This window comes from Catharus ustulatus, chromosome 6, assembly GCF_009819885.2.
Source record: "Catharus ustulatus isolate bCatUst1 chromosome 6, bCatUst1.pri.v2, whole genome shotgun sequence".
NCBI lineage: Eukaryota > Metazoa > Chordata > Aves > Passeriformes > Turdidae > Catharus > Catharus ustulatus.
Window position 1 is genome coordinate 7,376,823 of NC_046226.1, and position 26,203 is coordinate 7,403,025.

Here is a 26,203-nt window from a genome sequence, read left to right on the forward strand (position 1 = left end):
TTTTTGGGCTCGCTTCAGACTGACTCTGCTGCAAATCATCCGGGTCTGAGGCTCCAATCCCTCTTTCTCCCAAGAAATGAGCACCGCATCCACCTTTCTCGGTGCCGGAGGCTCCAGCCCGCAGCCTTTTTGTCGCCAGCCGCGGGCAGCCGCCCGGCGTGCGCTTCCTCACGTGCTAATAATTCTCTTGTGTCAGAATAAAGCTCCCGTGGTTTTGTTCTGAGGAGGGATGCGGCCGTTCGCCAGGTAAAAATCCCAACGCAAAACGTAAGGGTTAAAATAGGGGGGAAAGAGCGAGCTCCGGTGTCTCCCCAGCTCGGGGAGGGGGAGGACGGGCGAGCCTCCCCCCCGCCCCACACCCGGGATGCTAAAGCGGCGAATAAATAGGGCATCTGTGGAGGAGGGGTTTCCTCTGCCATGCCTGCCTGCTCGCACAGACGGTTCCCCCGTGCGGCTTGGGATTTGCAGGCTGAGGGATGGTTTTCTCGTGCGGACCGTAAGTGCCGTGTGGGTGCGCGGCCGGGGCGCGGTGCCGGTGGGTCCTGGCGGAGCCGCGGGGGGAGCGGAGCGAGGGATGCGCTGCGCCAGCGCCCCGCCGCAGCTCGCCCTGCACGGGCGGAGGAGTGGGAAGTGCGGCACGTTAGCAGCAGGGACAGCGCCCAGGGGCCTCTGGCTTGCGATCAGCTGTGTTTGGGGCTCCGCCGAGGCGGTGCGGAGCCTTGACAACAGCCTTGGGGCTCGCCTCCCCCACAGCCGCCCCCGGCGCGCCGAGCGCACGGCCCAGGGACACGGGCACAGCTCCGGCACGGACCGAGACACGGCCTCGCCTTCCGTGAGAAAGGCCTGAGATTGCCTTCGGCATCACCTCTCCAAACCGCCTCCTTTGTCCCTCGCACGGTTAAGCTCCCCGTGCCACTCGCTGAACAAAGGTTTCCTGGGCTGTGCATCCCATTTGCTTCGCTGCTGGTAAACAATCCTGTCAGCTGGCAGGGCCGTTCAGCCCCTCCTCCTCCTCCAAAAGACATGGACAGAACCCCTTTTTCTGATTACATTTGCTCTTGTGAAGGAGAGTTTGGAATATATCAGCCTGCTTTTTGTTTTTCAGACACTAAAATTTCAGTGCGGCTGTCTGTCTTATTTGAGCTTTCCCCGTACTTTTCCTGCAGCATTTTGCCAGCTAAAGCAATGCAATAGGGTATGCATTCTGTAATTCTTTTTTGTTTGTGTGAATACATTTCAGTCAACCTGGAAGCTCCTCCTACTGCTAGGTAATTCCTGAGTAGTTACTACAAATACACTGTGTATTTCTGGGGCCATGCAATGATTCAGCCTGAGACAGCTTAATGCTTTTCTCTTGTAACCCAATGCTGGTAACTTCATTGAAGGTATTAAGACCCAAATCCAATCTCGAGTCAGGTCAGTCCTTCTGCTCACTTTTGCAGCCAGCTTTTAGTTATAATCTCCTACTTCTTGTTCTTTTTCTGCCACTTCTATTGTGGTACAAAGATCAAATTATTTAAAAACTGGCTTTGTTTGGTTTATTCTAGGCAACTTTTGCATGTGTCTAAGTGCTGATCAGGGTGGAATTTTTAGCTTGACCCAGTGCAAAGGAGAAGACAAGTCTGAATTTGTTGGGTTTTTTTTAGATTAGTGGTGATATTTTAATTGAATTTTTTAAATATTATTACCTTTTCTTTTTCTTTGTGGAAGCATGCTGAATTGTGACACCTGAGTTCTCAGTGGGAAGTGAACAATGGATAAGTAGGCCTTTTTTCTGTAAACAGTAGGTTTTTCCTGTTTGACCAATCTCCACTTAAGAATCACACTTCATAGGAGAAGAATTCAATCAACAGTGGTGGCACCTTCCACCCTCTGGAAGAAGCTGGTTTTCTTTGCCACACTTGAACTGTTGGTGCTGTTAATTCACTGTGTTTTGGGTGTTTGATCACCTGGATCTGGCAGGAAGCTTTTGCCCCCAGGCTTGGAGGCTTGCACCCCCACCCAGCTTCCAGAAGGACTGTCTTTCCCCAGAAATGCTCGGGATGCATCTCAAAAGAGTTAATGAGGTTTCTTTCATGCAAAGATCAGGTGAATTGTAAGAATATTTTCAGGGTGAAGATACACATCTTCATGGTGGTTGCAAACTAGGACTTTGTGGATGCAATTCATCTGTTTAATTTTTTTCTTTGACCTATAGCCAAGCAAATGGCAGTTGCCTGTGACCTCTGTGCAAGCTGAGGATGCTTGTGTTTTTCATCAGTTTTCTCTTGTTTCAGTGTAGAACCCTGCCCTTTTCCTTGGGCGCTGTGTCTGCTGACAGAGCAGATCAGCCAATGTGAATGTCTGGGCAAGGCTGCCTTCCCATTTATGCACTGCTCTAGTGTGAACTTCTCTTAGGTTTTTGTTCTTCTTTGGCTGCTTAGCTCAAGTTTGAGATAAATGGCTTAGTGCAATTAAGGGTGTTTAAATGACTGGCAAATGCCAAATTGTATCCAGAATAAATAACAGATTAACTTAATTACAATGGTGTTTCTAATGGCAGTAGCTAGAAAGTAAATACAAGGTCTCAGTTCCACAATGGTGCTGTCTTTGAGACTGTTGCTTCTGGTAACACTAGAAGATAAAGATCCTTACAGTGAGATTCATAACTTGAAAATCAGAATGATTTCTAAGCCTAAATAATATTTGAGTGGTGGTGCAAAAAGCTACGCTTGGATTTAAAACTGTTACTTTTTAAAATTTTCTTAATGTGCTTTCAGTCATAAATACATTTATAGTCTAATATCCTTTGGTTTTGCTTTGGACTTCCTTGGCTGTGTTCATCTATCCACTATGCTGACTGAAGAAAGATGTTTAGCAACCTGTGACTTTTTCTGTAATGCAGCTTAGGGTTGGGAAGCAGGTGGATAGAGGCAGAGAAGGGAGCACAGGGAGGCAGAGATGATCTGAGCAGCACAGTAAGCTGTGGTCTCAGCAGGTCAGCTGTGCCATCAGGTGGTCCCAACATGTGCCTGTATCCAGAGCAGTTGTGGGAAGCATCATGGAATATGCAGGAAATAAATTGCCACAGAATAGAGTCAGGGACAGGGCAGAGATCAAGCCTTGCTTTCCTCCTGACTGGCCTGAAGTCATGCAGAGTTAATAATGCAGCAGTGTAGATGTTTAGCTCAGACTCTTCTATTCCGTGCTCAACATGGAGCCTGTACTGTCCTTCTTCCCAGGGAAGAGGGTTCCTGAGTCACATGCCTTGGGAGTCACTTGCCCTGCTGAGCATCATAAGCAGCCAGTTCCAAACTAGCTGATGGGAATAGGGCAGAGGAAGAATTGGTTCTCCTGGGTAAATAACTGGCAGCACAAGGAGATAATGCAGGCACATGTTCATTGAGTACCACTTAACACAAGCAAAACCAAGAGCAGCAAGATTTATACAGCAGCTGTTTGTTTGGGAGCCAGATGCTGTCTGCATACAGGGTTGAACTTGGGACTAGAGTTCTGAAAAAAAGCTTGTTAAGAAAAGCAGGAGCAGCTAAATGCTTTTGTCATCCACTGGTTTCCTCTCAATCAACTGCAACAGTGGAAGACACAGGCTGTGTAAAGGGGCAGAGGCAGGTGCTTTGCACCAGTGTCAGCAGCTTTGTGGGTGCAAGGCAGGAACAAGGTGGACCATGGACTTGGGCCAAATCCTTCAGACTGGCTTGCAGGCTTACATCGGTCAGAAAGTACTAATTTTACTTTTGATGAGTGCAGAGTTGCTAATACCTGCCAGGAGCTTCAGTGTAAGACTGTTCTTCTCACCCTCCTTGTAAAACAACTGAAAGTACTGCCTGGTGCTTTTGGGACAAGAGGTCGGGGAAGCTTTCCATGCTGCTGATCCATATGAGACCCTAAGTATTCTGGCCTTACTCTGTACACAGTAGGACTGAGAAAATCCAGCAGGATCATTCTCATATCTCCTCCATAAGTTCTTTACCTTAAATCAAGTGTCTAGCTGACGTGCGTATCCTCTTTGGTTACCTTAAGATTGTTAATAAGATCAGTTGCTGCTTACAGGGTGGCATATTCATTATGGGTTGGGTGTCCTGCATATCTCCTGTCATTGTATCATCAGGCAGTTACAAAAGCTATTCATTACAGTTTGGACCACTGTCCTCTAAGACTTGCCAGGATAGTTTGGCAGCAGGCAGGGCAGTGGGCCAGGAAGATGTCCAGGTACCCTGTGTGGGCACTTTTGCCTTGGAGCAATCTGTCCCTGCCTGCATGACATGAGATTACAGCTCTCATCCTTCCCCAGTCCCAGCTTGCACAAGACCTGTGTTGCAAGTACATTAGGCCTTTTCACAATAGAGACTTCAACTTTTTGTGCTGTACTTGACTTAAATAATTGAGGCTCATCTTGATAGTTGTTGGTCCAGGTGGCAGCTAAAGGTTTTATTTGTTAAGTTTGCATTTTAGAAATCACGTGCAAGGTTCAAAAATTCGTCCTAAAGCACAAGAAGAAAACTAGAGATCAGGAGACCAGTACGGGGAAGCAATGCTGGCTAGGACATGGGTGGAATGACTTCATTTGACTTTAGAGTCTGCAGTGTTGATATTTATAGCACTGTAGGGTAGATTATTGCAGTTCATGGGGAGAAATGCATGCTTTTTGGTACAGTTCATCTCATCTTGTGATCTGGATGTTTAAGACAGGTCTGATACAAATCATGATTTTTTTTTTTTCCCATTAATTACCATGGTCTAGATGACAAGCTCTGAAATAAGTCTGAAGAGATAAGTTTCACCCTGGTGTTGCCTTTTTAGTAATTTTTGTTGGGAATTGCAATAAATGAGAATTTCAAGAAAAAATTGAGACCAGTAAGGTTGTTCACCAGATATTCCTCCAACATATGAAGACAAATTTGCCATAATATAAAAGCATGCTACTTGGGTAATTAGAGGGGCTGATATGGGGTTTGATATGACAATATACTGCGAAGGCTGGAAGTAAAAAAAAGTTTGTGTGCTGTTTGAGAGCTGTGCTGCAAACAGCTGTAAGAAAAGGAAATGGTCTCAGTGGTTCATTTGCTTGTTCACTGCACAAGTCTCCTATGCCATTTGATATTCTCCCCCATCAGGATTGGTTTGTTGTTGTTTTTTTTTTAATTTTTCACCTGTCAGGAAAGTCTGGCATATCTCTGCATGTTTGTGTGGTGTTTAGATGAGCTTTAATGCTGTGGTGCTACAAGTTCTATAGTAGCTGTTGTTCAGGCCTTCTCCTCTCCTGCCAGCATCCAGAGGTTGGTGAGGCCCTGGCACAGGTTGCCCAGAGAAGCTGTGGATGCCTCATCCCTGGAAATGTTCAAGGCTGGGTTGGATGGGGCTTGGAGCAACCTGGAGTAGTGGAAGGTGTCCCTGCCCATGGCAGGTTGGAGCAAGGTGATCTTTCAGGCCTTCCAACCCAAACCATTCTGTCTGTGATTGTGATTTTCCCAGGGTGCTGGACTGGTGGTTTGTGCAGATTCTGCCTCTCTTGCCAGTGGTACCTTGTTGATTAGTGTGAATCAGCTGTTGGTTGGTAAAGAAAACATTGAGCAAAATTCACAGAAGGAAAATCCGACCATAGGTACCTATTGTAGTTTAACTGGCAAATTATGGTACAAATTTCCACTTAGGTGAATGTTCAGTGCTCCCTAGCAGATGAAAATTTACCTTATACAGTTTCCTTAAAGCCTTCACCCAAGACCTGCTTGCAGCTGTAGGGCAGGGACCTGCAGTTTTGACTAAAACACAACTCTGATTTACAGGCAGTAGCTTGATGCAGCATGGCTTCATAAAGCCATGCCTGTCATCACCTCCTGCTAACATCCTTTCCACTGATTGACCATCTTTGTAACAAAATGTTCTTCCTGGTTTGCTTAGGGTGAAGAAACTGAAGGAAACATTTGCTTTTATACAACTATTGGACAAAAACATGAGTAACCTTCGCACGTGGTTGGCCCGGATTGAGTCTGAGCTTTCCAAGCCTGTTGTTTATGACATCTGTGATGACCAAGAAATCCAGAAGAGACTGGCAGAACAGCAGGTGGGAAATAGCAGCAGCCAGAATAAATGAGCTAAAATGCTGCTGATTGGTCCTGGTATAAAATCACCTGTTTCTTTTCTTTAGCAAGCCCTTCTGACTGTTTGCTTTGCATGGCATGTTCCTGCCAAGATGCGTTACATGGAAAATCTTCATTTGCTTGCAGTAATTTCAGTATTGTGTTGAATTACCCCCCACATCTCCCTGCTCCCCTTCACCCAAGGAAAACATGCAAAACACAAACAAAAGCAAATTTGCTCAGTTCAGTACAGCAGACTTCCTGAGGACTAGGCAGGGCACAGACAGTGGGCAAAGTACATGAGGATGACTTAGACTGACAAGGCGTGAATGCTGCTCTCTGCAAAGAGGCTGTGACAGATCCAAGTGCTGGGATTTCATGCATTGCCCTGATTGGCTCCAGTTCTTGTCCCTTCCTTGCAGACATCAGAGCAAGCTTGGCAGAGCAGGATGCTTGAGCTGTGGAAGGTGCATTTGTGCAGTCACACCTTTGGATGAGGTTCAGGGCTGGGGGAGCTGGTGTGTGAATCTTGCTGAAACAACAAGTGTGAGCCAGCCTCACACTGCTGGGTGTTGGAGGGCATTTATCCAAGGCAGTGGCTTACCAGAGGGATCTTAGGAGAGGAGTTGGATAGTCCTGGTGTAAATTTCTCTAGCCAGCACCAGGCAAGGCAAAGGGACTTCTCCAAAGCACAGACTTGCTGGTGGAACAGTCTTTTGTTCAGGGCTGTGCTGTAAGTCTGACCAGGTTCTAAGTGCTTGGCTGTCATCTGGCCTTTGTATTAAACAACAATACTTGCCCAAAAACTAAAGATCAAGAGTGTGTCAAGTTTGGAAGTGTGGAAGCTTTATGGCATCTGCCTTTGGGAACACTTATGGTATCCTTCCCCATCCTTTCCGTCTTTTCTCCCTGACTTCTGCTTTTGTGTCTAAGGATCTCTGAGAGACCCAGACCTGGGTTCTCTGTTCTCTGCTGGTTGGTGTGACTGTCCATGTACTCATGTCCCAAATGTCACACGAAGGGCCAGCTCCTCTGTGACAGGATTGGAGGTGGCTCCCACTGACTGCGCTGCAGGAGCTGGTCAAACACCAGAGACCTTGGCCCAGCACCTCTCATGGTTTCATCTGCATTGTGAATGATCATGTAAACAAAAAAGAAGTATTTTCTTCTCATTCAAACCTTTTGCGCTATCAAAGACCGTGATAAATTGCCAGACAGAGCAGAGCATGGAGCACAAACTAATTGTATCCAAACTAATTTATTTTTATTATGAGTGTCAAGCTTCAGCTGGCTGTAAGAGCCATCATTTCCTGCTCAGAGCTACTTACTGCTTCATTTTTTGGATGCTCTAGGCACCTCTAGACTCCTGCAGTAGCTTTTTAGCAGGCTGAGTATGAGGAGATTGTGCTGACTAAAAAGACCACAGTAAAAAGAAAAGCTACTTTTGCTCTGCATTAGTGACACATGTATCTGAATGTGACAAGTAAAAAGATCTTTCCTGGTTTTATCTTAACCATTATTTCAGCAAGAGCAGAGCAATGGTGAGAAACATGCCCTGCAGGCTTTTATTATTTGACATCCATGACTGGAAAAGCTTTACCTGTGCAGTCTTGAATAATGAAATTTAAAAGCCTTGTGTATCCACAGAGGTGTTTTATGGCATGTTTGTTCAATTAAAGGATGATGATTACAACATGAATAATATTTATTTTAAGATTGCAAAGGTGTTTCACTAATGCAAAAATCTAGCAGTCTGTAGTCTGTTAAATCTCTCTGGGCAATGCTATGCAAAGTTGAAGGAATGGTGCCTTTTGGGGCTCCATGTATATTCCTCACCCTGTCCCTTGGTTTGTTGTGTTTGTCTCACTTATTGCAATCAGGTCGTTTGGAAAACAGCAAGGATTCTGTCTAGGCTATTCCATGAACCCAGACATGGCCTGAAGTAATGAGATCATGTCAGCCACGTTACCATAGTGCAAATTAGAATTAATTTGTAGTCTGTGGTCAAAATTCTCATTTTCACTAATATACCTGAAAATCCAGTGGAATTTAATGAATTCTGAAGACACTCTCCAGGTACCAGTAGTGAGGCAAGGCCTGCTCCCAGCTGTAGAGCCTGTGTTGAAGAGACACTGATGCATCTTACTCAGTAAATAGCTGTGAATGCTTAGTAACCTTTAAAAATTTTTGTTGGGTCTTCCTCTGTCAATCTCATCCATGTAAAGAATTTCACTTCTACATTCCTTAAGACTGTTCATTACTACAAATCCCACAAGCCATATTTTTGACCATTTATGGCTCAGCCCTTAATTCAGGTACCCATGTAACCACTGAGCTCTGCCTCTGAGTGATTCTCAACTCCTTACAGTTTGTTGACTTCTGCTAAAAATCTTCCTTCAACTCATTTTGTGTTTACTACAAGCTATGTCTGTTTCAGAGATGTTTATTTGTTTTAGTTTGTTTGGGGTTTTTTTAAGTCTAGAGCAAAACCAATTCTGCTTCCTCTGTTGACTGAAATCAGTAAATACCATTTAATGGGAACTCTAGTTCACTTTTTTCAGGAAAATACTCGTTTGTGTTTGTTGCTCTAGTGTTATTCAAGCAAAAGGCTCTGTATCCTTCATTAGAAAAGCCAGAAATGGGTTGAAAAAAATTGAATTGTAGTGGCTATTGGAATTTTATTAATATTTAAAGTCGGTAGTATAGTACAGATCTACCTTTTCAATAAGAATTATTTAGATAAGGCTTTTTTTCTGTCTTTCAATTACACTGACTTTAAGAGTAGTGATGGGTACAGGATGAAACACCAGACTATCGTGGAGGTGCAGGCTCTGGAAAAGAAACCTGTAGTGTAGATTAGACAAAAGGTCTTTGCCAAACCCTTTAAAACAGTCTGTCAGAACAGGAGCCTTTCAAAAGGGAGTAAGAAAAGTAGTGTAGCACCAGGTACTTGTGTACTGTGCTTGTGTTTCATGCTGCAGCCTGTGATCAGTCACTGAAATGCATGGACTGCACTAGTTCTTTGATGAGCCTTTCAGTGTAGTAACCCGATAGGAGACAGTCATCTTGTGCTGTCAAAATTAATAAGAATTATATATGGTATAGGTAAGGTTTGGATTTTGAATGCACATTAAAATTGTCCAGACTGTTAATGAGAAGGTTGAGTTTAGACTGAGACTCCTTTTTTTTTTGCATGGCGTTTCTCTCCTGACCTGTGTCATCTGCTCAGCTCATCCTGCAGCTATTTTCTAAAGCTGAATAAGCTTTTCCTGACACGGGAGTTGTTCTTTCCCCACCCTCTGCTGCATTTTGAAGGGCATGGCTGAGATGTAACCAGGCACGTTTCCTTCCACTGACGCTGTTCTTTTGCTGATGGCAGGACCTGCAGAGAGACATAGAACAGCACACGGCGGGCGTGGAGTCCGTGTTTAACATCTGTGAAGTCCTGCTACACGACTCAGATGCGTGTGCTAATGAGACAGAGTGTGACTCCATCCAGCAAACCACCAGGAGCTTGGACAGACGGTGGAGAAACATCTGTGCCATGTCCATGGAAAGGCGAATGAAGTACGTCTCCTATTCTTACCCTACAGAAACCTGTGGCAGCATTTTGAGGAAATGCTGTAGCTTTTGCCACAAGCTGAATTTTGAATCCAGAGTTGATAGCTTGTGATAAAACCTCTCTGGTTTTGCTCTCTCAGAATCGAGGAAACTTGGCGTCTGTGGCAGAGGTTTTTGGATGACTATTCTCGCTTTGAAGATTGGCTAAAAGCGTCTGAAAATATAGCAGCTAGGCCTAATTCTTCAGAGGTCTTGTACACACATGCAAAAGAGGAGCTGAAGAAATTTGAGGTGAATTTTTAAACTGCCTTTTCTATGCTCAGTATCAGGCTGCTGAATACTTGTTGTCTGTGCAAAATGCCCGAGTCTCTGGAAAACACTGGTTTGGCATTGGTAGTATAGAGATCATAAATAATTTGGTGAGTGTGCAGCTGCTAGATGTCTGTTTGTCTCCACAATTTTTTTTAATGTGGAGAGTACAATGCTCTGAACAAACACAAGTTTAAAGCCTTGCCTTTTATAGGCGAGAGACTTTTGTAGCATGGTATTTATTCTTTGCTTTCTTTTCCTAGTGAGCTAAATTTGAGCAGATGGTATAAAATATGGGTCTCAAAATCTGGATTTAGTTTTGTTGTTGGGGAGGGCATCATCTCTCTTGATGGGAATACCCACATCCTGGCTGTTAGCAGGGAACGAGCTCTGCCTTGCCTTGCAGGCGTTCCAGCGGCAGATCCACGAGCGCCTGACGCAGCTGGAGCTGATCAATAAGCAGTACCGGCGCCTGGCCCGCGAGAACCGCACCGACTCGGCCAGCAAGCTCAAACAGATGGTGCACGAGGGCAACCAGCGCTGGGATAACCTCCAGAAACGAGTCGCTTCCATTCTCAGGAGGCTCAAGGTAGTGCCACAGTGGGGTGAGGGAGTGAGGAGCACTCGCAGGGTTCTGCAGGAATTACCCACTAAAGCTTACATCCGAGCAACTCTCTGTCCTGAGCTACCAGCATAGCAGAGGAGCTCTGGAAGGGTCACTGAGTACATGGCATAAACCTGACCTTGGTAGATTGGTTCTTGGTAGGTGAAGAAAAGCTTAAAGGAAGAAGGAGTGCAGATTTTGAGAGGTCAGTTGCAGTACTCACTGCTCCCATCACAATTTCCTCTTACTCACTAGTGCTGGGTGGATGTGTTGATGCCCTTGCACCTTTCCACAGATAAGAGGCAGAGAGACAAAAGGCCCCCAAGTGCAGATATGGCTTGGAGTTTCCAACTCAGCTCTACTTGGTGCCAAGTCGTGATTCACCAGCAAGGCATTAAAGATGGTGATGTGATAGAAAGCAGCTTCTGCTGTGCTGCCTGCCTGATGAGGAATGTTGTTGAAAAATGTGTTTGTGACACTTCAAAGAAGTATGCTGCTCATCAATTAAACTGATCTCTGGGCAGATACTCTGTGCTGTGCCCTGGAGGAAAGTTGTCACTGCCAGATTTTTAAATATAACAGTGCTGCAAGCAACTGACAGGGAAAACTGTTAGCTCCCAAAAGTCAGTGGATGAGGCAGTGAGAGCAGTGATGGGATTTGATCTGTGCAGCTATGAATTGTTATATTTGGGATGTTACATGATTCCCTTCCTGAAAAGCAAATCCACCCACAGAACAGGCAAGCTGCATGTCTGTTAGCAGCTTCTGTGGGGCATGCCATGCCAAACAGTGCATTAATTACACTGCTGTGGTCATCCATGATCCAGCCTCTCCACTGTAAAATCAGAAAAAATGGATTTTAATCTCATAGTTTTGATTAATTAGAGATGGAGGTTGCTTCCTTGGTTTATCTCTGTTTTAAGCTTAGAACAAATTAGATGTTCAAATTGGATGTTAAGCCACAGTCCAAATAACTGTTGCTGGTATAATGATGTGGGAGAAGGAATGTGTGGAATCAAGAATGTAATTTTATAGAAACATCTTGAACTGCTAAAATTTTACTCCCTCTTTTGTACAAATAGTGTACAGGGCTAGCACAGGGCACTGTTCTAGCATGCCTACAGGAGGAGGACAGGTTTTATATATGGCATGCTGCTGTTTGTGTCTGATGACCTTTAAGGTGAAGAGAAGTTTTGAATTAGAACACTGACTTCAGAGAGCTCCTGTGACCTGTCTCATTTAGTAGTTGAAGTCATGTAACACTGGCTCCTTTTTTCCATCCAGCACTTCACCAATCGGAGAGATGAGTTTGAGGGGACGAGGGAAAGCATCCTTGTCTGGCTCACAGAAATGGACCTACAGCTGACAAATGTGGAGCACTTCTCAAAAAGTAACTTTGATGACAAAATGCGCCAGTTAAATGTACGTATCCTTATGAAACAGTTGTTTACTATAACCCAGTGATCCTGTTGGGCTGCCCTTGCCTGACAGAATCATCCATTTTCTATAACTTCACAACAGCCACCAGGCCTCTGTAGAACTATATTTGTTTGAAAACAGCAATAAATTGTTAAGACACATGGTCTGAATCAAGATTAAGCTGTGCATTATTTAATTCAGATTCAGTGTTCAGGCTCAGTTCTGTCCTGCCATTTCCTCCTGACAATATGTGTCAGTGACTATGGTATCTGGCCTAGAAAGCAGCAGATGCTGCTTAACAGTAGGAGCTACATTCCTGAATTCAGGCATTATTTTCTGGTGCAAATCTTTTTTTAATTGGCATTATAGTACAGTCTCTCCTTGGAGCTCGTGTTTGTAGCTGGGAATTTTAACAGAAATTAGACGTCAGTGATTCTAAGGAATATACTAGTTCTTTTCTACATTATATGCTCATTTCTCCTTTCTCCCTGCACTGTTATTGTTTTGGGATGTGGACTTACTGTTGTGTAGGCTGTAGGCCCAAGCACTCAAACAAACATCTTGGCTACTGAGAAAAAGATTGTGTGTACCCAATAGAAAAATAAACTGATTAGCTGAACTCTTGTACCATGGTCCCCTGTAGGCTCAGGACACTGCAGCCATACTGATGTACACATGGGTGGAAAATGCCACTTCATTTGGAACTGCTGATAAAACAAACCTATGGACCTCTTGAATAAAAAGATATTTGCCAAATTAAATTAGACAACAGTGTCAATTGCTGCTTGTCTTTCACTGCAGTGAGCTAGAAAACGGGGACAAACTTCAGGCTAGAAAGGGCCAATGGAGAAGTAATTTATTTTTCTTGTTCCAAATAGGGTTTCCAACAGGAAATAACCTTAAACACCAATAAGATTGATCAGCTAATCGTTTTTGGAGAGCAGTTGATTCAGAAGAGCGAACCTCTGGATGCCATCCTGATTGAAGATGAATTGGAAGAACTTCATCGATACTGTCAGGAGGTGTTTGGGCGGGTTGCCCGGTTCCATCAAAGACTGACTTCAAGGGATCCTGTAAGAAGCAACAGTTGTTTCAATGCTTTGACAAGATTTTGGTGTTTGAATTGCAATGCTTATTTTGGTTTTTGAATTGCAATTGCTCATTCCTAGCAGCTTGACTGAGTTGTTTGAGCTCCAAGGGCTCAAGAGCTCTGCAGTAGATGTGCCAACCTTGCTAAATCTTTGTTGCCAATTCTTTCATGCCTCTCCATCTGCAGAATCTGGATAATAGCATTGAGGTTGTTCATAGGATTCAGAATTTTATCGTTTGTGGCTTGGAGGCTTCAAAACATTTTTGGTGTCTTTAATATCACTTTGTTTTCCTTACCATCAATAATGTGCTTAGAATATCTGTTTATGTATTTGTTTGTTGGTTGTCCATCTGTCCACTTTGTTGTGAGAACCTTGAATGGGGAACAGATTCACTTTGCCTTTCCCTGGGAATTTTCAGATGATTTTCAGTTTGCTTGACCTCAAAAAGAAAGAAATCTGTTACAAAGCCAGGTAAAGGAAGTAATATGAGCAAGCAGCTGTTCACTCCTGCCTGAGCATCATTTCCTTACTGGAACTGGGTGGTACTCCTGCAAACTGGAGAGATGTTGTGGTGGTGATTGAGTGCCTTGAAAGAGGAGAGGTAGTTGCTGATGTGAGGACTGGTTTTGGCAAAAGAGGAAGAAGGCAGAAATTATGTCTCCCTTTAATTTTAGGCACATGGTTGCTGCAGCTAATGACAAAACTGTCTTCAGCAGTACTGAAGTAGTACTTCAGAAGTGCCACTTCAGTGTGGTTCAATCATAAGTTCATTAAGATCTCCTGTAAATCGTATTAATATGCACTAATTACTTATTTGTAGGGATTGGACGATGAAAAAGAGAACTCTGAAAATGAGACAGATCAAGAAGACTCCAGAGAAATCCAGAATGATCCCTGGCATAAGAAAACCATCACTGAGGGGCCCTCATCACCACAGTCCCTTTGCCACCTTATGCCCCCAACTCAGGGCCATGAGAGATCAGGCTGTGAGACCCCTGTCAGCGTTGACTCCATCCCACTTGAGTGGGATCACACAGGTGATGTGGGAGGTTCTTCCTCTCATGAAGATGATGAAGAAGCACAATACTACAGTGCTCTGTCAGGTGAGAACCAATGTCCAGCAGTTTGGTTTGAAATGGACAGCTGGAGCATGGGAAGGGAGGGGGTTTGAAGTCTTGCTCCCACATTGCTGGTTTTCAAGTTTTTCACATTAATAGATGTGAGCAGCCTCATCTCTTAGATGAAGGAAATGGTACTGTCTAAACCAAGCTTCTATTTTTAGAAACATAAGGTGGTTTCAGAAACCTTAATGTTTAAGAATGTTTGAAAATGGTACCAACCACTTACTTTGTTCTTTGTCTTTGCTGTCCCTCATTGTTTCAGTTGTTTTTAATAGTTGGAAGATATTGAATAGTGAGGAAAATGACATTATTCTTTTTTCAGATGTAGAAATCACTGAAAACCCTGAGGCATATCTTAAAATGACCACAAAAACTTTGAAAGCATCTTCTGGTAGGCACCTGCTAATGCATGTGTCTGAACATGGCAATCTCCCTGTGCTGCACGCTATATTCCTCAACCTCTCTCATACGTAATGTCTGACTTCCTGCCCTGTGTGGACACCATGTCTCATCCTGTCATGGTGTTCTTACGCTGCAGTATCCACATGGACATTAAAAGCAGTCAAGAACACACCATTTAGATTTTGCCTGGTAAATGCCAAGGTGGTTAACATGCATTTCATTGTACTGATCCAAAGTCTTTTGGTTCTTTCTCGGTGGTTTGCTCTGGGTAGTATCAATTTTTGGTTGTTTCTAATTTTGGTTGCATAACTACTGAAGGCAGTAGCTTCAACTCTACGAGTATTTTTTTGTGGTTTGTGCATGACAGAACTATGTGTGTCCTGTCTGTTAAATCCAGAACAAACATTCTCCAAACCAGGACATGTCTAACTTGTTCCCTCTGACATGTTGCAGATGTGTGATAGTTATTGTTGGGATGCAAACTTTAGAAAACCATGGTGCAGCCTTGTCTTTTGGGTTTTTTTTTGAATACTCTAACCTGTATTCAAACATTTTCCAGAAGAAAACAGAATGTCCCATAACTGCATGGCTCTCATCTCATTACCTTTGAAACACTGTTGATGTTTTGCAAACGTGCATGCTTTGCAAGGAAAGCTGCAAAACTGTCATTTTTATGCCATAACTTGATGCCATTTTATTCAAAGCGCTTTCTAACAATACAAAGCAACAGCTTTCTTGTGGAGGTGGGATCTTGCATTCATGGTGTGTGGTTTTGGTTTTGTTTGTTTCAGGAAAGTCTGTTTCAGAAGCTCATCCTTGGCATTCTCCAGGTAGCCCAGTCTGCAGGAAACACAGATACAACCAGGCAGAGATGGTTGGAAATGTGTTATCTGGACCAGAGACAAGTACTCCCTATAAACCAGACTATGTGAGTTGGGCACTGAACCTGTACTACACAGTCTGTTTGTTGTTCTGTGTAACTCCACCCTCTTTCCTTCTCCAAATAAAAGAATAGTTGAGGTGGGGAATTTTCACTTCATGCAAACTTAGACATTATTTCTGGTTGGACTCCTAGTCAGTCAGGTCTCAAGGAACTTCCTTTTTCTGTTGTCATAGGACAAGTCTAGGAGAATTGAACCTCCACAAAGGAACATGGTGTGAATCTCTTGATACTTACTGACATGTTTCCCTTTTCTAAGGAAATTTGAAGGGTCTTAATATGCACACCATTTAATCTGGTTCTAGACATGAAAAATGGGCCAAAATGGCTTATTGTCCATTGGTCCCTCAGCCTTGGTGGGCATTTGCCAGACATGGCTTCACCATTGTCAGTACCCTTCCAAACTGGTGGTACTGGTATCTGGCTGCTTTTGTCATCATTTATCCAGTCTCAGAGCCTTAGAGTCAATATTGCCAAGACCCACAATCCAACAAAGAACATCAACAGTTGTACATTGTCTGGTACATGCAGTGCAAAAGCAATTAATTTGCCATGTCCACTCTTGGAGCAATTGGCATCACCATGGTGTGTGTTTGTTTACTGGAAAGGCACAGAGAGCCAATGTAAAGTGTTAGCAAAGCTGCAGAAGCTCAGTGCTGAATCTGATAGGCAAGAGCTCAGCAGCAGCCCAACCACCCCAGATTAGGTTGGACCTTTGACATCCTGTTAACCTGCAGGGCTCACCCACCAAAATGTCATTCCAGGTGAAACAGCTCAGCTCTGCAAGCAGCACCAGCAGCAAGGAGAAAATTCCATCTGCCAACATGAGTGACGAAGAGCCCCAGGATGACCAAGAACTTGTGAATATAGCAGCAGCAGAGAAGCAGTCAGGTACAGAGCATTAGAGTGGCTTTGGGGCTGTGGTGTTTGTCCTGTGACTCTGGGGACAAAGCAGAGATGGCATGAAGACAGCATATTTGGGAACAAAAGAAAAAATTAACATATTTTACCAAATTTCCGAGTTTCACTGAGCTCCTTCTCATCTGGTTCTGTCCATCCCATGTGTGCTGTTCAAAGCTTTCACATTTTCTGCCAGAATGGAGATTTTTCTTTCATAAAATACTTGTCTCTTTGCTGCTTGTAGTACATGGAAACAATTTCACTTTTGTCTGATACTGAACACTTCAGAGACTTCTAATCAGATTTCAAACCAAAGATTCTGTCTAAAATAAGATTGCTATGTAGACTTACTGGTATTCCATATAACAAGATGCTACAGCTCCCATTTGCAGAAATGTTTTTTTCAAAACTGGTAATGAATTCTGTTCTTCAGTATCTTTACAGTGGTCCTTTCATGCAAACTGGTTCTCTTGACCTTTTAGGACCTCATTCCTGGTTTCATGTGCTTGAGATTGTACTGCAGTCACAAAAGCAAATCATGTGATAAAAAGAAGGCTGCAGCTACATGCAGCAGCTTGCTTAGTCTGTTTCTCTGGCTTCACAAATGATCCAGGGTTGTGTCCCATATGTGGGATGAATTGGAATAGCCTGAGAATGAATGGTTTGGATGTGCTTTCAGAAAGTGTCAGTGATCACAGAGGTGGTATCTCCATGTTTTTGACACTGAATTGATAAAACGAAGAATCGTTAGAATGGTTTGGGTTGGAAGAGACCTTAAAGTTGTCTAGATCCAACCCCCCTGCCATGGGCAGGGTCACTTTCCACCAGCCCAGGCTGCTCAGAGCCCCATCCAGCCCGGCCTTGAACACTTCCAGGGATGGGACAGCCACAGCTTATCTGGGCAACCTGGGCTGGTGCCTCATCACCCTCACAGTAAGGAATTTCTTCATAATATCTAATCTAAACCTGCTCTCCATCAGTTTAAAGCTATTCTCCCTTGTCCTACCCCTCCATGCCCTTGTCAAAAGTCCCTCTCCAGCTCTCTTGGAGCCCCTATAGGTACTGGACGGGGCTCTAAGGTCTCCCTGGAGCCTTCCCTTCTCCAGGCTGAGCAACCCCAGCTCTCTCAGCCTGTCTTCACAGGAGAGGTGCTCTAGCCCTTTTACCATCTTTGTGGCTTCCTCTGGGCTCTCTCCAGCAGCTCCACATGGACATAAAACACAAACCCAAGTCCTAACTGCTGGATCATATTTGGTCTGTTCTTCCAAATGAATTAAAACATTTCCAATTAATGTCATTAAAATTCAGTGTAGCATTGGTATGTGGATAACTTTACCAACAATATGAAATTTAGACACTGCAGAATCTCAAGAAAAGATGTGGCTGAATGACAGTAATACATTACAGCAGTTACTTAGTCTCAAGTAGAATGGAGAATAATTTTCTTACAAAACTTCTTGCACACTCCTTCCTTTAGTGAAGATTTAAATATTTTTTCCCTATGATTTGCAGGCATTATTGATAGGTGGGAGCTCATCCAAGCTCAAGACCTCAGAAATAAACTTAGGATGAAACAGAAATTGCAGCAGTGGCAGCAGCTAGACTCAGACCTCAGTGACATCTCTGCTTGGCTTGACAAAACTGAGCAAGAGCTGGAAGAGCTGCAAAAGGTGAAGCTTCCAACCAGCATGCAGGCATTGGAACAAAAGGTCAAGAAATTGAAAGTAAGTTATGGCCTACTGACAAGAGGCATTTCAAGATGCTGATGTTTTTTAATCACTCTGTTCTCCTGGGATCAGTTGGCAGCATGGATGCCAATAGCAGTGTTCCTGTGACACACAAACTGCTCTCAGCTAAGAGGACTAGAGAGGGTCTTAGGCAAGGTGCTTCTGTCTTCATATGCAGAGATTGACAGGCAGAAGTAAAAACCTTTCCACTTCTCCCTTTCTGTTTTCTTGCACAGTGATATCGACATCTTTTCCTTGTGCCATTCCCTTCTGTGCAAACCAGAAACAGATTGCAAATTAGCCAGATCAACAGGCTGCAAAGTCTGGGCTGGTTTTTTTTTTTAATTGAATTGAGGGCAGGGTGTAATTCCAGCAGGAGACTGTCAAAGATCTGCTCTAAAGCTGTGGTTTCTGCAAGCTGATCCAGCAGGCTACCAGGGCTCATGTAAATGCTGGGGCCCTGGGACTCAGGCAGTGAAATACCTCAGGTTGAAGTCTGAGAGAGCAAGTGTTCCTAAAATCTGTGAAAGTGAAAAATCCCTGTGTGCTCACCCCTCACCAGCTGCCCCATGTGGAGTCACCCTGAGGCTACTGGTCAGTCTGCTGTCACCCTCAGGGTGATGCTCACAAACAGGACTCTGCAGGACAGAGGAGGGATTTCTTAGGCATATTGAGAGTAGGTTTAAGCCTACATGTCCTGGAGTAGTTATTAGGCCAGGGACAATGACTCTGCACTCCAGTAAGATCAACTCTGACTCCTTCAGCCAATCTGCATTAGGTACCAAGCCCTAGGAAAGGTTTGGTGTTGCCTCCTGAGTGGAGGGAGGTGTTTCCCTTCAGCCTGGAGTTGGGTGTCTGACCTCCTCAAGGAGCAGAGCTTCAGTTCTCTCTTCTGCATCTGCTTAAGAGGAGTCCAGCTGGCTGTAAATCCCATTTTCAGACAGTTTGGCTTTAGAGGGATGTTAAAAGAACCAGTGTGCTTTAAGAAGTGAATTTCATGAGGTGTCAGGACATCCCAATTGCCTGGGATAAGGCTAAAGTCAGTCTGCCTACAGACTGGCTTACTGGTGTTCAGAAGTCTGTTTGCTTTGTCTGATACTAAAAGAAACTTTATTGTCTGAAGGAGAGAGGGACAGGATCTTTTGATGGGTGAAAAGTAATTTACACCAGCAGTTTTCTACAAGTGGAACTCAGATCTTGAGAATATAAAGATTGGCACTCTTGGATAGAAAGGCTGCTGAGAAAACCAATCTGAGCTTTGTGCCTTGTGGGATTCATCCTGCAGCTCTTACTTCCCTACTGTAAGAGCAGCTTGAAAAAGATTGAGTACCCTTGATTCAAACTGTCAACTGGAGGGTACAGGGAAGGTATTGTTTGGCATTCTTTTTTTTAAAAAATAACCTTTGTAAATACAGGCTCAGCCTTAACATAAGGGTGGTTAGATGATATGACCATGACTGCAAATTCCATATTATTCTTCCTGCAATTCTAAGGGAGAGGAGGAAAGCAGGCAGGATTGCCTTCTGGGGGACCCTTGAGAAGTCAGAGAAATGGGCTGACAGAAACTCAGACCAGAGAGAAGAAAAATAATTTCTCACAATGGGGTGGTCTGGTGTGGAACCAGGGACCCAGAGGGGGTGGGGAATCTCCATTCTGCAGGATACTGAAAATTCAAATGGATGAGGCCCTGAACATCTTCCTTGGAGTTTGAAGTTGGTCCTTTGTAAAACAAGAGAATAGAGTACAGACCTCCAGATGTCTCTGTCAGCATTATTCTAGGATTCTGGGGTGGCAAAGCCTTAACTGATTAGGAGAAAATACCATGTGATGATCAATGGCAGTATTTGTCCAAATGTCAGGGAAAGAGGCAGCTCAGAGGAACTGAAAGGCAGATGTGGATTAAGCCATACTGCCTGTGACTTAGGGAGAAGCAGAAGCTGAATCACACTTATTTTCTTCAAAGTGAAGGTTTTGGCTTAAAATAAAAAAAAAATAACATAAACCTACCTCGATATGTTTCTTAGCAGTATTGAAAAACCACCAGATTCAAAAATCCTTCCCCATTACCTGTGATACTTTTGAGTGTGAGGTTTTATTGTAAATAAACATGTTTTTCATCATTCATAAAAGCTCCTAATCCTCTTTTTCTACCAGGACATGCTCAAAGCATTTGACAGCTACAAAGCAGTGTTACTTTCTGCTAACCTGAGCAGCAAAGAATTCCAGAAAGCAGACAGCACAGAGTTCAAGGAGCTGCAGAACAGGCTTCGGAAGGTCAACTTGCACTGGGAGAAGGCAACTCGTGCCCTGGACAGCTGGAGGAAAGGTTTACAACAAGCCTTGCTGCACTGCCAGGTGCATACCATATGCCAGCTTGTGAGGGAAAACCTTTGGGATTCTGTTGAGGAGAGGGCAGAGGGGTGATTCCTGCACATCAAGGGAATGGTCACTCACAATCCAAGACACTTTTTTTCCTGATAAAGTTGCCTCTGATGGATTGTAATGGTTTGGTAAAAATACCTTTTAAGTGGATAATACCCTTTTACTGCATAGGTGAAATGCTTTAACAAGGTTTCTGTACCCTCACTAATTGTGAATTTGTGGTGGCTCTGTCTAATCTGGGCTGGGCGTTTTGTTTGTAGGTGAAGGCACTGCCAAGGTGTTTTTCCTCTTATGTGCCAATCTTCTTATTTCTCTAGGATTTCCATGACCAGAGCCAAAAGCTAATCCTGTGGTTAGCAAGTGCTGAAAGTCGGAGGAATGAGGCACAAATCACAGATCCCAATGCTGATCTCAATACAATACTGGAATGCCAGAAGGAGCTCATGGTAAGTGTAGTCTTAACTGCAGCACCTCAGCTCTCACCACACAGTGAAGAGCAGGATGTTTGTCTCACAGTGTCTGCAGCCTGTACTCATGTCAAAAATTCAGGGTGATTTTTGAAATGGACCAAGATATTGCCTCTATGAGGCACTTTTCCATAATTACACATCATAATAAAGTTGCTTATGAGAAGTCTTTATGCTGGAGTAAGACTTCCAATTTCCAAAATGTAATGTCTTCTCTGTATGAATTACCTGCTGGTAGAACTATTTTTAAATGTTAGCTCAAGCCAGTACAACCAGTCTCTTCAAGAGAACTTCATCTCCTATGTAGCTGTAATAACCATTCCTGTGCCTTGTGGATTCCCAGGCAGGTTGTGTTGTTCTTCAAAGCCTTCCAGAGTTTGTCCTGTTGGGAGAACATCCATGAAGTTGAGGGTAACAGTTTGTTGTACTGTTTTTTGTTTGTTTATTCTCAGCAACTGGAGAAAGAGCTGCTGGAGCAACAGCTTAATGTGAACTCCCTCCAAGAACTCACTGCTTACCTGCTGCTGAAACCAGATGGTGATTACATCGAAGAGGAAGAGAAGGTTCATGTAATTGGAACGAAACTGAAGCAGCTGATTGAACAAGTCTCTCATGACTTAAAAACAATACAAGGGAATCTGGTGAGTTGGAATTTCAATACTTGTTCTTGGGTCTTCCTTACTGAAAAGAAATAGCATATTAAGAGTGAAGGTATTTATTAAAAAACTGACTTAAAGCTTAAGTAATTCCACCTTGATAAGCTGAAAAAAGAACAGTTCTGACTGTAGGAACGACTTCAGCACCCCAAGGCTAGTACAATATTGTAACAGAGGGGTTGTGCTGCCTCTGTCCTTGAGGGGTTTGAAGAGCAGAGGATAAAGCTTTGAGTAAGGCTTTTGGTCAGGTCTTTGGGCAGGAGGTTAGACTAGATGAACTTCCTGAAGTCCCTTCCAACCTGAATTTGTGTGATCCAAATCAGGTATCATGCTAGGAGTGTGTAATGAATGCATAGAAGTTGAAGTTATCTTGAGGCTGCTTGGGTTGCTTCTCTTGAGGCCTGTCAGAGATATTTTCAAGTTAATATGTGTATGCACCCATTCCATTGTAATTCCTTCAGGCTGGGCAGTGTAAAGCATTTCTTTATTCTGGACACCTGGGTATGCCCATGTGAAGAGGCAGTGGGCTGTGCACCTACAGAGGCAGTGAAAGGTAGTTCTGTGCACTTAATTGATTGTCAGTTTTGAATGTGCATTTTAAAGAGGAAGGTGTTATTATCTTTTAGGATACCAAAACATTCCTACTAGATCCAGATGACTTGGACTCGGGAGTCTATAATACAGAAGAAGAGAAACCCAGCCCTGCTGTGAAGAAGGCAAGTATTTTTTTTTCTAATGTTTTGCTATCAGCATATAGTGTATTTTGACATACTTAGTGTAGAAGTTCCTCAAATGTAATCATTTTACCTTTTAGGTCCATGTACCTTATTACAGCATTTACAATCAGACCTTAAAGTCTACACCTGTCTTTTCAGATAAATTCCTTGTAGTTTCTGAAACCTGGATACTAAAAGCTATTTCTCTCAACAGATGGCCCTCAGAAGACCTGCAGATGGCAGAAATGGCAGCAGCACTAGGTAATATTTTATATATACCTGATCTCTTGAAAAATAGTGAATATGGCAGAGATGAGCTGTGTGCCAGCAGAAACCTGAGCAGCTGTTCCTTGTAGGTTGACACATGGGTGGAGGTAATTTCTGCCTGCCTGTAGAGTCCCCTCTCCCTACCAGCTCTGGGCTGCTCCTTTAGGGAATGGTTTCCTTTAGCACTCCTGCTCCAGGACCTCCACAGTGATGTGCAGCCCTGGCTTGAGAAAATATTTTTTGTGCAAATGGGGGATATTTTAGGTTTAAATCCTCTTTTAATTCCACCAGCATGCTTGTAAAAAGAGATTTGCCTCTGAGAGCCACTTGGTACAAACAGACCATGAAGGACAAAGGGAGAACTTAACCTCCAGTCCTTTGGAGTCTGTTTAAAGGGTAGATCTCAGTAATGCCAGAGCAGAGAATAACCTTGTCAGTGTGAATGATGCCTTTCCTTTGTGCTTCAGCACCTATTTGGAGAATGGTCTGTTTGCCTCCTGGGAAAAATGAAGTTTTCATCTGAGAATAGGGTAAAACCAATTTGTTTAACTCAAACCCTGAAGTGCCTGTTGTTGTTTGTTTCTCTTTTCCAGGAGTGAAAGCCATCCACAACCTGTACAGGCAAACTCTCAGTCTCCCTCCTTCTTCTACCGAGTGTTACGAGCAGCTTTACCTCTCCAGTTGTTCTTCCTGCTGCTTTTGCTCCTGGCTTGCATGATCCCCTCCTCTGAGGAAGACTACAGCTGCACCCAGGCCAACAACTTCGCCCGCTCCTTCTACCCCATGCTGCGCTACACCAACGGGCCCCCCCCGACCTAGGACAGCCTGCAGTCACACCAGAACACTCTTGGGTGGTGCTTTTTTCTCCCATGCTGCTCTAGAATCAATCAGGCGGCGAGTTTCACATCTCAAAATGTATATCTTGACAAAATTTCAGCGTTTTTGTACGGAAAACAGAACTTTTTCTATAGATTTTTTTTTTTTTAACTGTAAGCAACACACTTTATACTTTGATGCAATAGATACACTATTTTATAGGGGCAGTGCTCTTAAGCTTGCAAGGTGTTTGGATACTGAGTTCTTAGATGCAGAAATGACATCACAGTAATCTTAAACATAGCAGTCTGTCTTGGGTTAGCACAACACAAGCAGGTGAAGAGGGACTTCATTTAACATGATTTTTTGCACACACTTCACATTACTTGTATCTTTTGGTACTGTAGTTATTTGGTGGAAACAAAAGAAAGGCATATTTTTGAATCTTTGTTACTGTACTTTATTCATCTAACACGTTCAATATCATGATGCACATTTGTTTTGTTTGACATAAAGTGTTCTAGTGGTTAGGACTGCTGTGTTGTCTTTTTATACCACCTTTGAAATAAGGAATTGCTGCATTGCATGGAAATGGTTTATAATGCACATATTTTCTAGATGAACATGATTATGTAGACTATCCCTGATGTATACAAATAGTGCAATGACTTTTTTAATGAAAGGTTTTTTTTTTTCAGTTTTTAACCTGCTGAATAGTGTACAGTACCTTGGGAGAGAATTGTGCATTTTTATAAGCTTTGTTTTTAAAATGAAACTGGCGTGTGGACAGTGGCTGGAGAAACACTGTGTACAGTCAGCATTGCCACTGCCCCTCAGTTGTACAGTTTGAGTACTGTCATTAAAATTTTGCCAATGTTTGCAGGACTGTGGATGTGTCTGGTGGGGGGAGCCAGCTTCATGTTCCTGCAGTGTTGCCCCTTCTACTCCTGGAAGAGTCAAATTCTTTGCCTGCTAACAAGAGTGGTGCTGGAAGAGGCACAGCCACTTCCTTGCTTGTCAGAGCAAAAGGTCACAGATCCAGCAGTGGCACACTGGAACAGATCTTTACTGTGCAGCTGATTTCCTGGAGGGAGAATACAGAACCAATTAATGCTTATTACTAGTTTGAAATGCTGAACTATTTGCCACTCTGGAACTGAATTTCTGTGGTGGAAATACTGGAGTGAGGAAATGCATGTGGAGGAAAGCTCAATGCAGTAGTAAGGGCTTTGGTCAAAAGCTTTTTCTGTGTTACAGTGGCAATGACCCAGGAATTAGCCACTTTGTGCAGTGCTTACCCATGGAACATAAGGTCTCTGATCAGCCTGTGAGAGTTCTCACACTCTTTCTACACTTGTCACCACTGGTGGTTGCTGATTCCCCATCTTCCCCCAGGAGGAGTTTATGAAGCAAACTGCTTTGTCCTGATGTTCACAGACTGACCAAACCAACAGCTTTTTCCCAGCCATGGTGGCAAACCCACTGTGGTTTGTTTCCAGGATATTAAACCAAACTCATAAGCTGTGTTGAGGTGCCAGACTTGTGCTCCAGCACCAACAGCTCTCACACTGGGGCTGTATTCAGAGATGGATCCCCCTCACCCCTTGCTGCACACAGCCACACACACTGTCCTCTCTCCCTCTGCAATCATTATTTGATACTTTCAAAGCAATTACTTTAAGATGGAGCTCATTTAAGTTTCTTCCTCTGTAGAAGTGAGCCAACTTTAACCATTATTTCATTGCCAGGTTGTCACAAATGCCCATGCAGACCTTTCTGCCAAGAAGTAATAGGCAGTTACTGATGTGATATTCAGTTCTTCTTCCATTAAAGAACCTGTGCAGGGGGAAAAATTGAGCAATGTTAAAAGGTCTGAGGAAAATTTCTTAGCCTACAATTTCCTTTCATTATGAACAGTTATATCAAATTGTTGAGCTGATGTAATATATAAAAAGCAGAGCTTTCCAGAAATTACCTCAAAATGTCACAAAAAAAAAAAAGTCTGGGAAGTAGCTTATATCTTTTTTCTTCCACACCTATTTTAAATAGTTTTATTTCCAATTGATTATAATCACTGCACTGTAGGCTGACACTGAAGTCTGCTTTAAACAAGTCATTTTATATCCCCAACAATTTCTTTGTGTCATCATCTCTTTCAGGACTGGGGTGTTAGTGGCCCGGAAAGGAAAAAAAAAATTTAAAGAGAGGGCAGATGCAGTAGTGAGAGCAAGCTCAACCCCATTGTGGTTGTTACATGCATTGAGAAATCAAACCAAGCTAAAATTAGTTTTGAATTGAAGTCTTTATTTTTTGGCAGTGAGATGAGTCTGTGAGTCTGTGTTCAGCTGTACCTACCCCTCTCCAGCATAGGCAACAGCAAAGAGAAGGCTCCAGGGAGAGTTCAGAGCAACTTCTGGTACCCAAAGGGGACCTGCTAGAGAGCTGGAGATGGGCTTTCTACAAGGGGATGGAGTGGTAGGACAAAGGGTGAGGGCTCTAAACTGACACAGGGCAGCTTTAGATAAGGGGTAGGGAGGGAATTCATTGCTGTGAGGGTAGTTGGGTCCTGGAATAAGTTGTGCAGAGAAGCTGTGGCTGCCCCATCCCTGGAAGTGTTCAAGGGCAGGTTGGATGGGGCTTGGAGTGACTTGGTGTGGTGGAAGGTGGCCCTCAGTCGTTGAGCACACACATGATGTGCTCGTGAAACCAGGCTGAGCTCAGCTGGGGGAGGGAAATGAACACAAAGCC

The 26,203-nt window shown here is 43.6% G+C and overlaps 1 protein-coding gene across 1 annotated transcript in view; it reads left to right on the forward strand.

Annotated features, from left to right (window-relative positions):
* The window catches only part of SYNE2 (spectrin repeat containing nuclear envelope protein 2), a 171,882-nt gene extending 147,545 nt beyond the window's left edge, over positions 1 to 24,337 (forward strand). The window contains exons 102-118 of the mRNA XM_033062212.1: positions 5,899 to 6,061; positions 9,457 to 9,644; positions 9,779 to 9,929; positions 10,354 to 10,536; positions 11,836 to 11,973; positions 12,849 to 13,043; positions 13,882 to 14,164; positions 14,505 to 14,573; positions 15,376 to 15,512; positions 16,289 to 16,415; positions 17,937 to 18,148; positions 20,306 to 20,506; positions 20,851 to 20,979; positions 21,453 to 21,641; positions 22,283 to 22,372; positions 22,587 to 22,633; positions 23,233 to 24,337. Coding sequence (XP_032918103.1) covers positions 5,899 to 6,061; positions 9,457 to 9,644; positions 9,779 to 9,929; positions 10,354 to 10,536; positions 11,836 to 11,973; positions 12,849 to 13,043; positions 13,882 to 14,164; positions 14,505 to 14,573; positions 15,376 to 15,512; positions 16,289 to 16,415; positions 17,937 to 18,148; positions 20,306 to 20,506; positions 20,851 to 20,979; positions 21,453 to 21,641; positions 22,283 to 22,372; positions 22,587 to 22,633; positions 23,233 to 23,458 — 2,728 coding nt within the window. The 3' untranslated portion in view covers positions 23,459 to 24,337. The remainder of the gene's footprint in view (positions 1 to 5,898; positions 6,062 to 9,456; positions 9,645 to 9,778; positions 9,930 to 10,353; positions 10,537 to 11,835; positions 11,974 to 12,848; positions 13,044 to 13,881; positions 14,165 to 14,504; positions 14,574 to 15,375; positions 15,513 to 16,288; positions 16,416 to 17,936; positions 18,149 to 20,305; positions 20,507 to 20,850; positions 20,980 to 21,452; positions 21,642 to 22,282; positions 22,373 to 22,586; positions 22,634 to 23,232) is intronic.
* Positions 24,338 to 26,203: the final 1,866 nt, after the last annotated feature.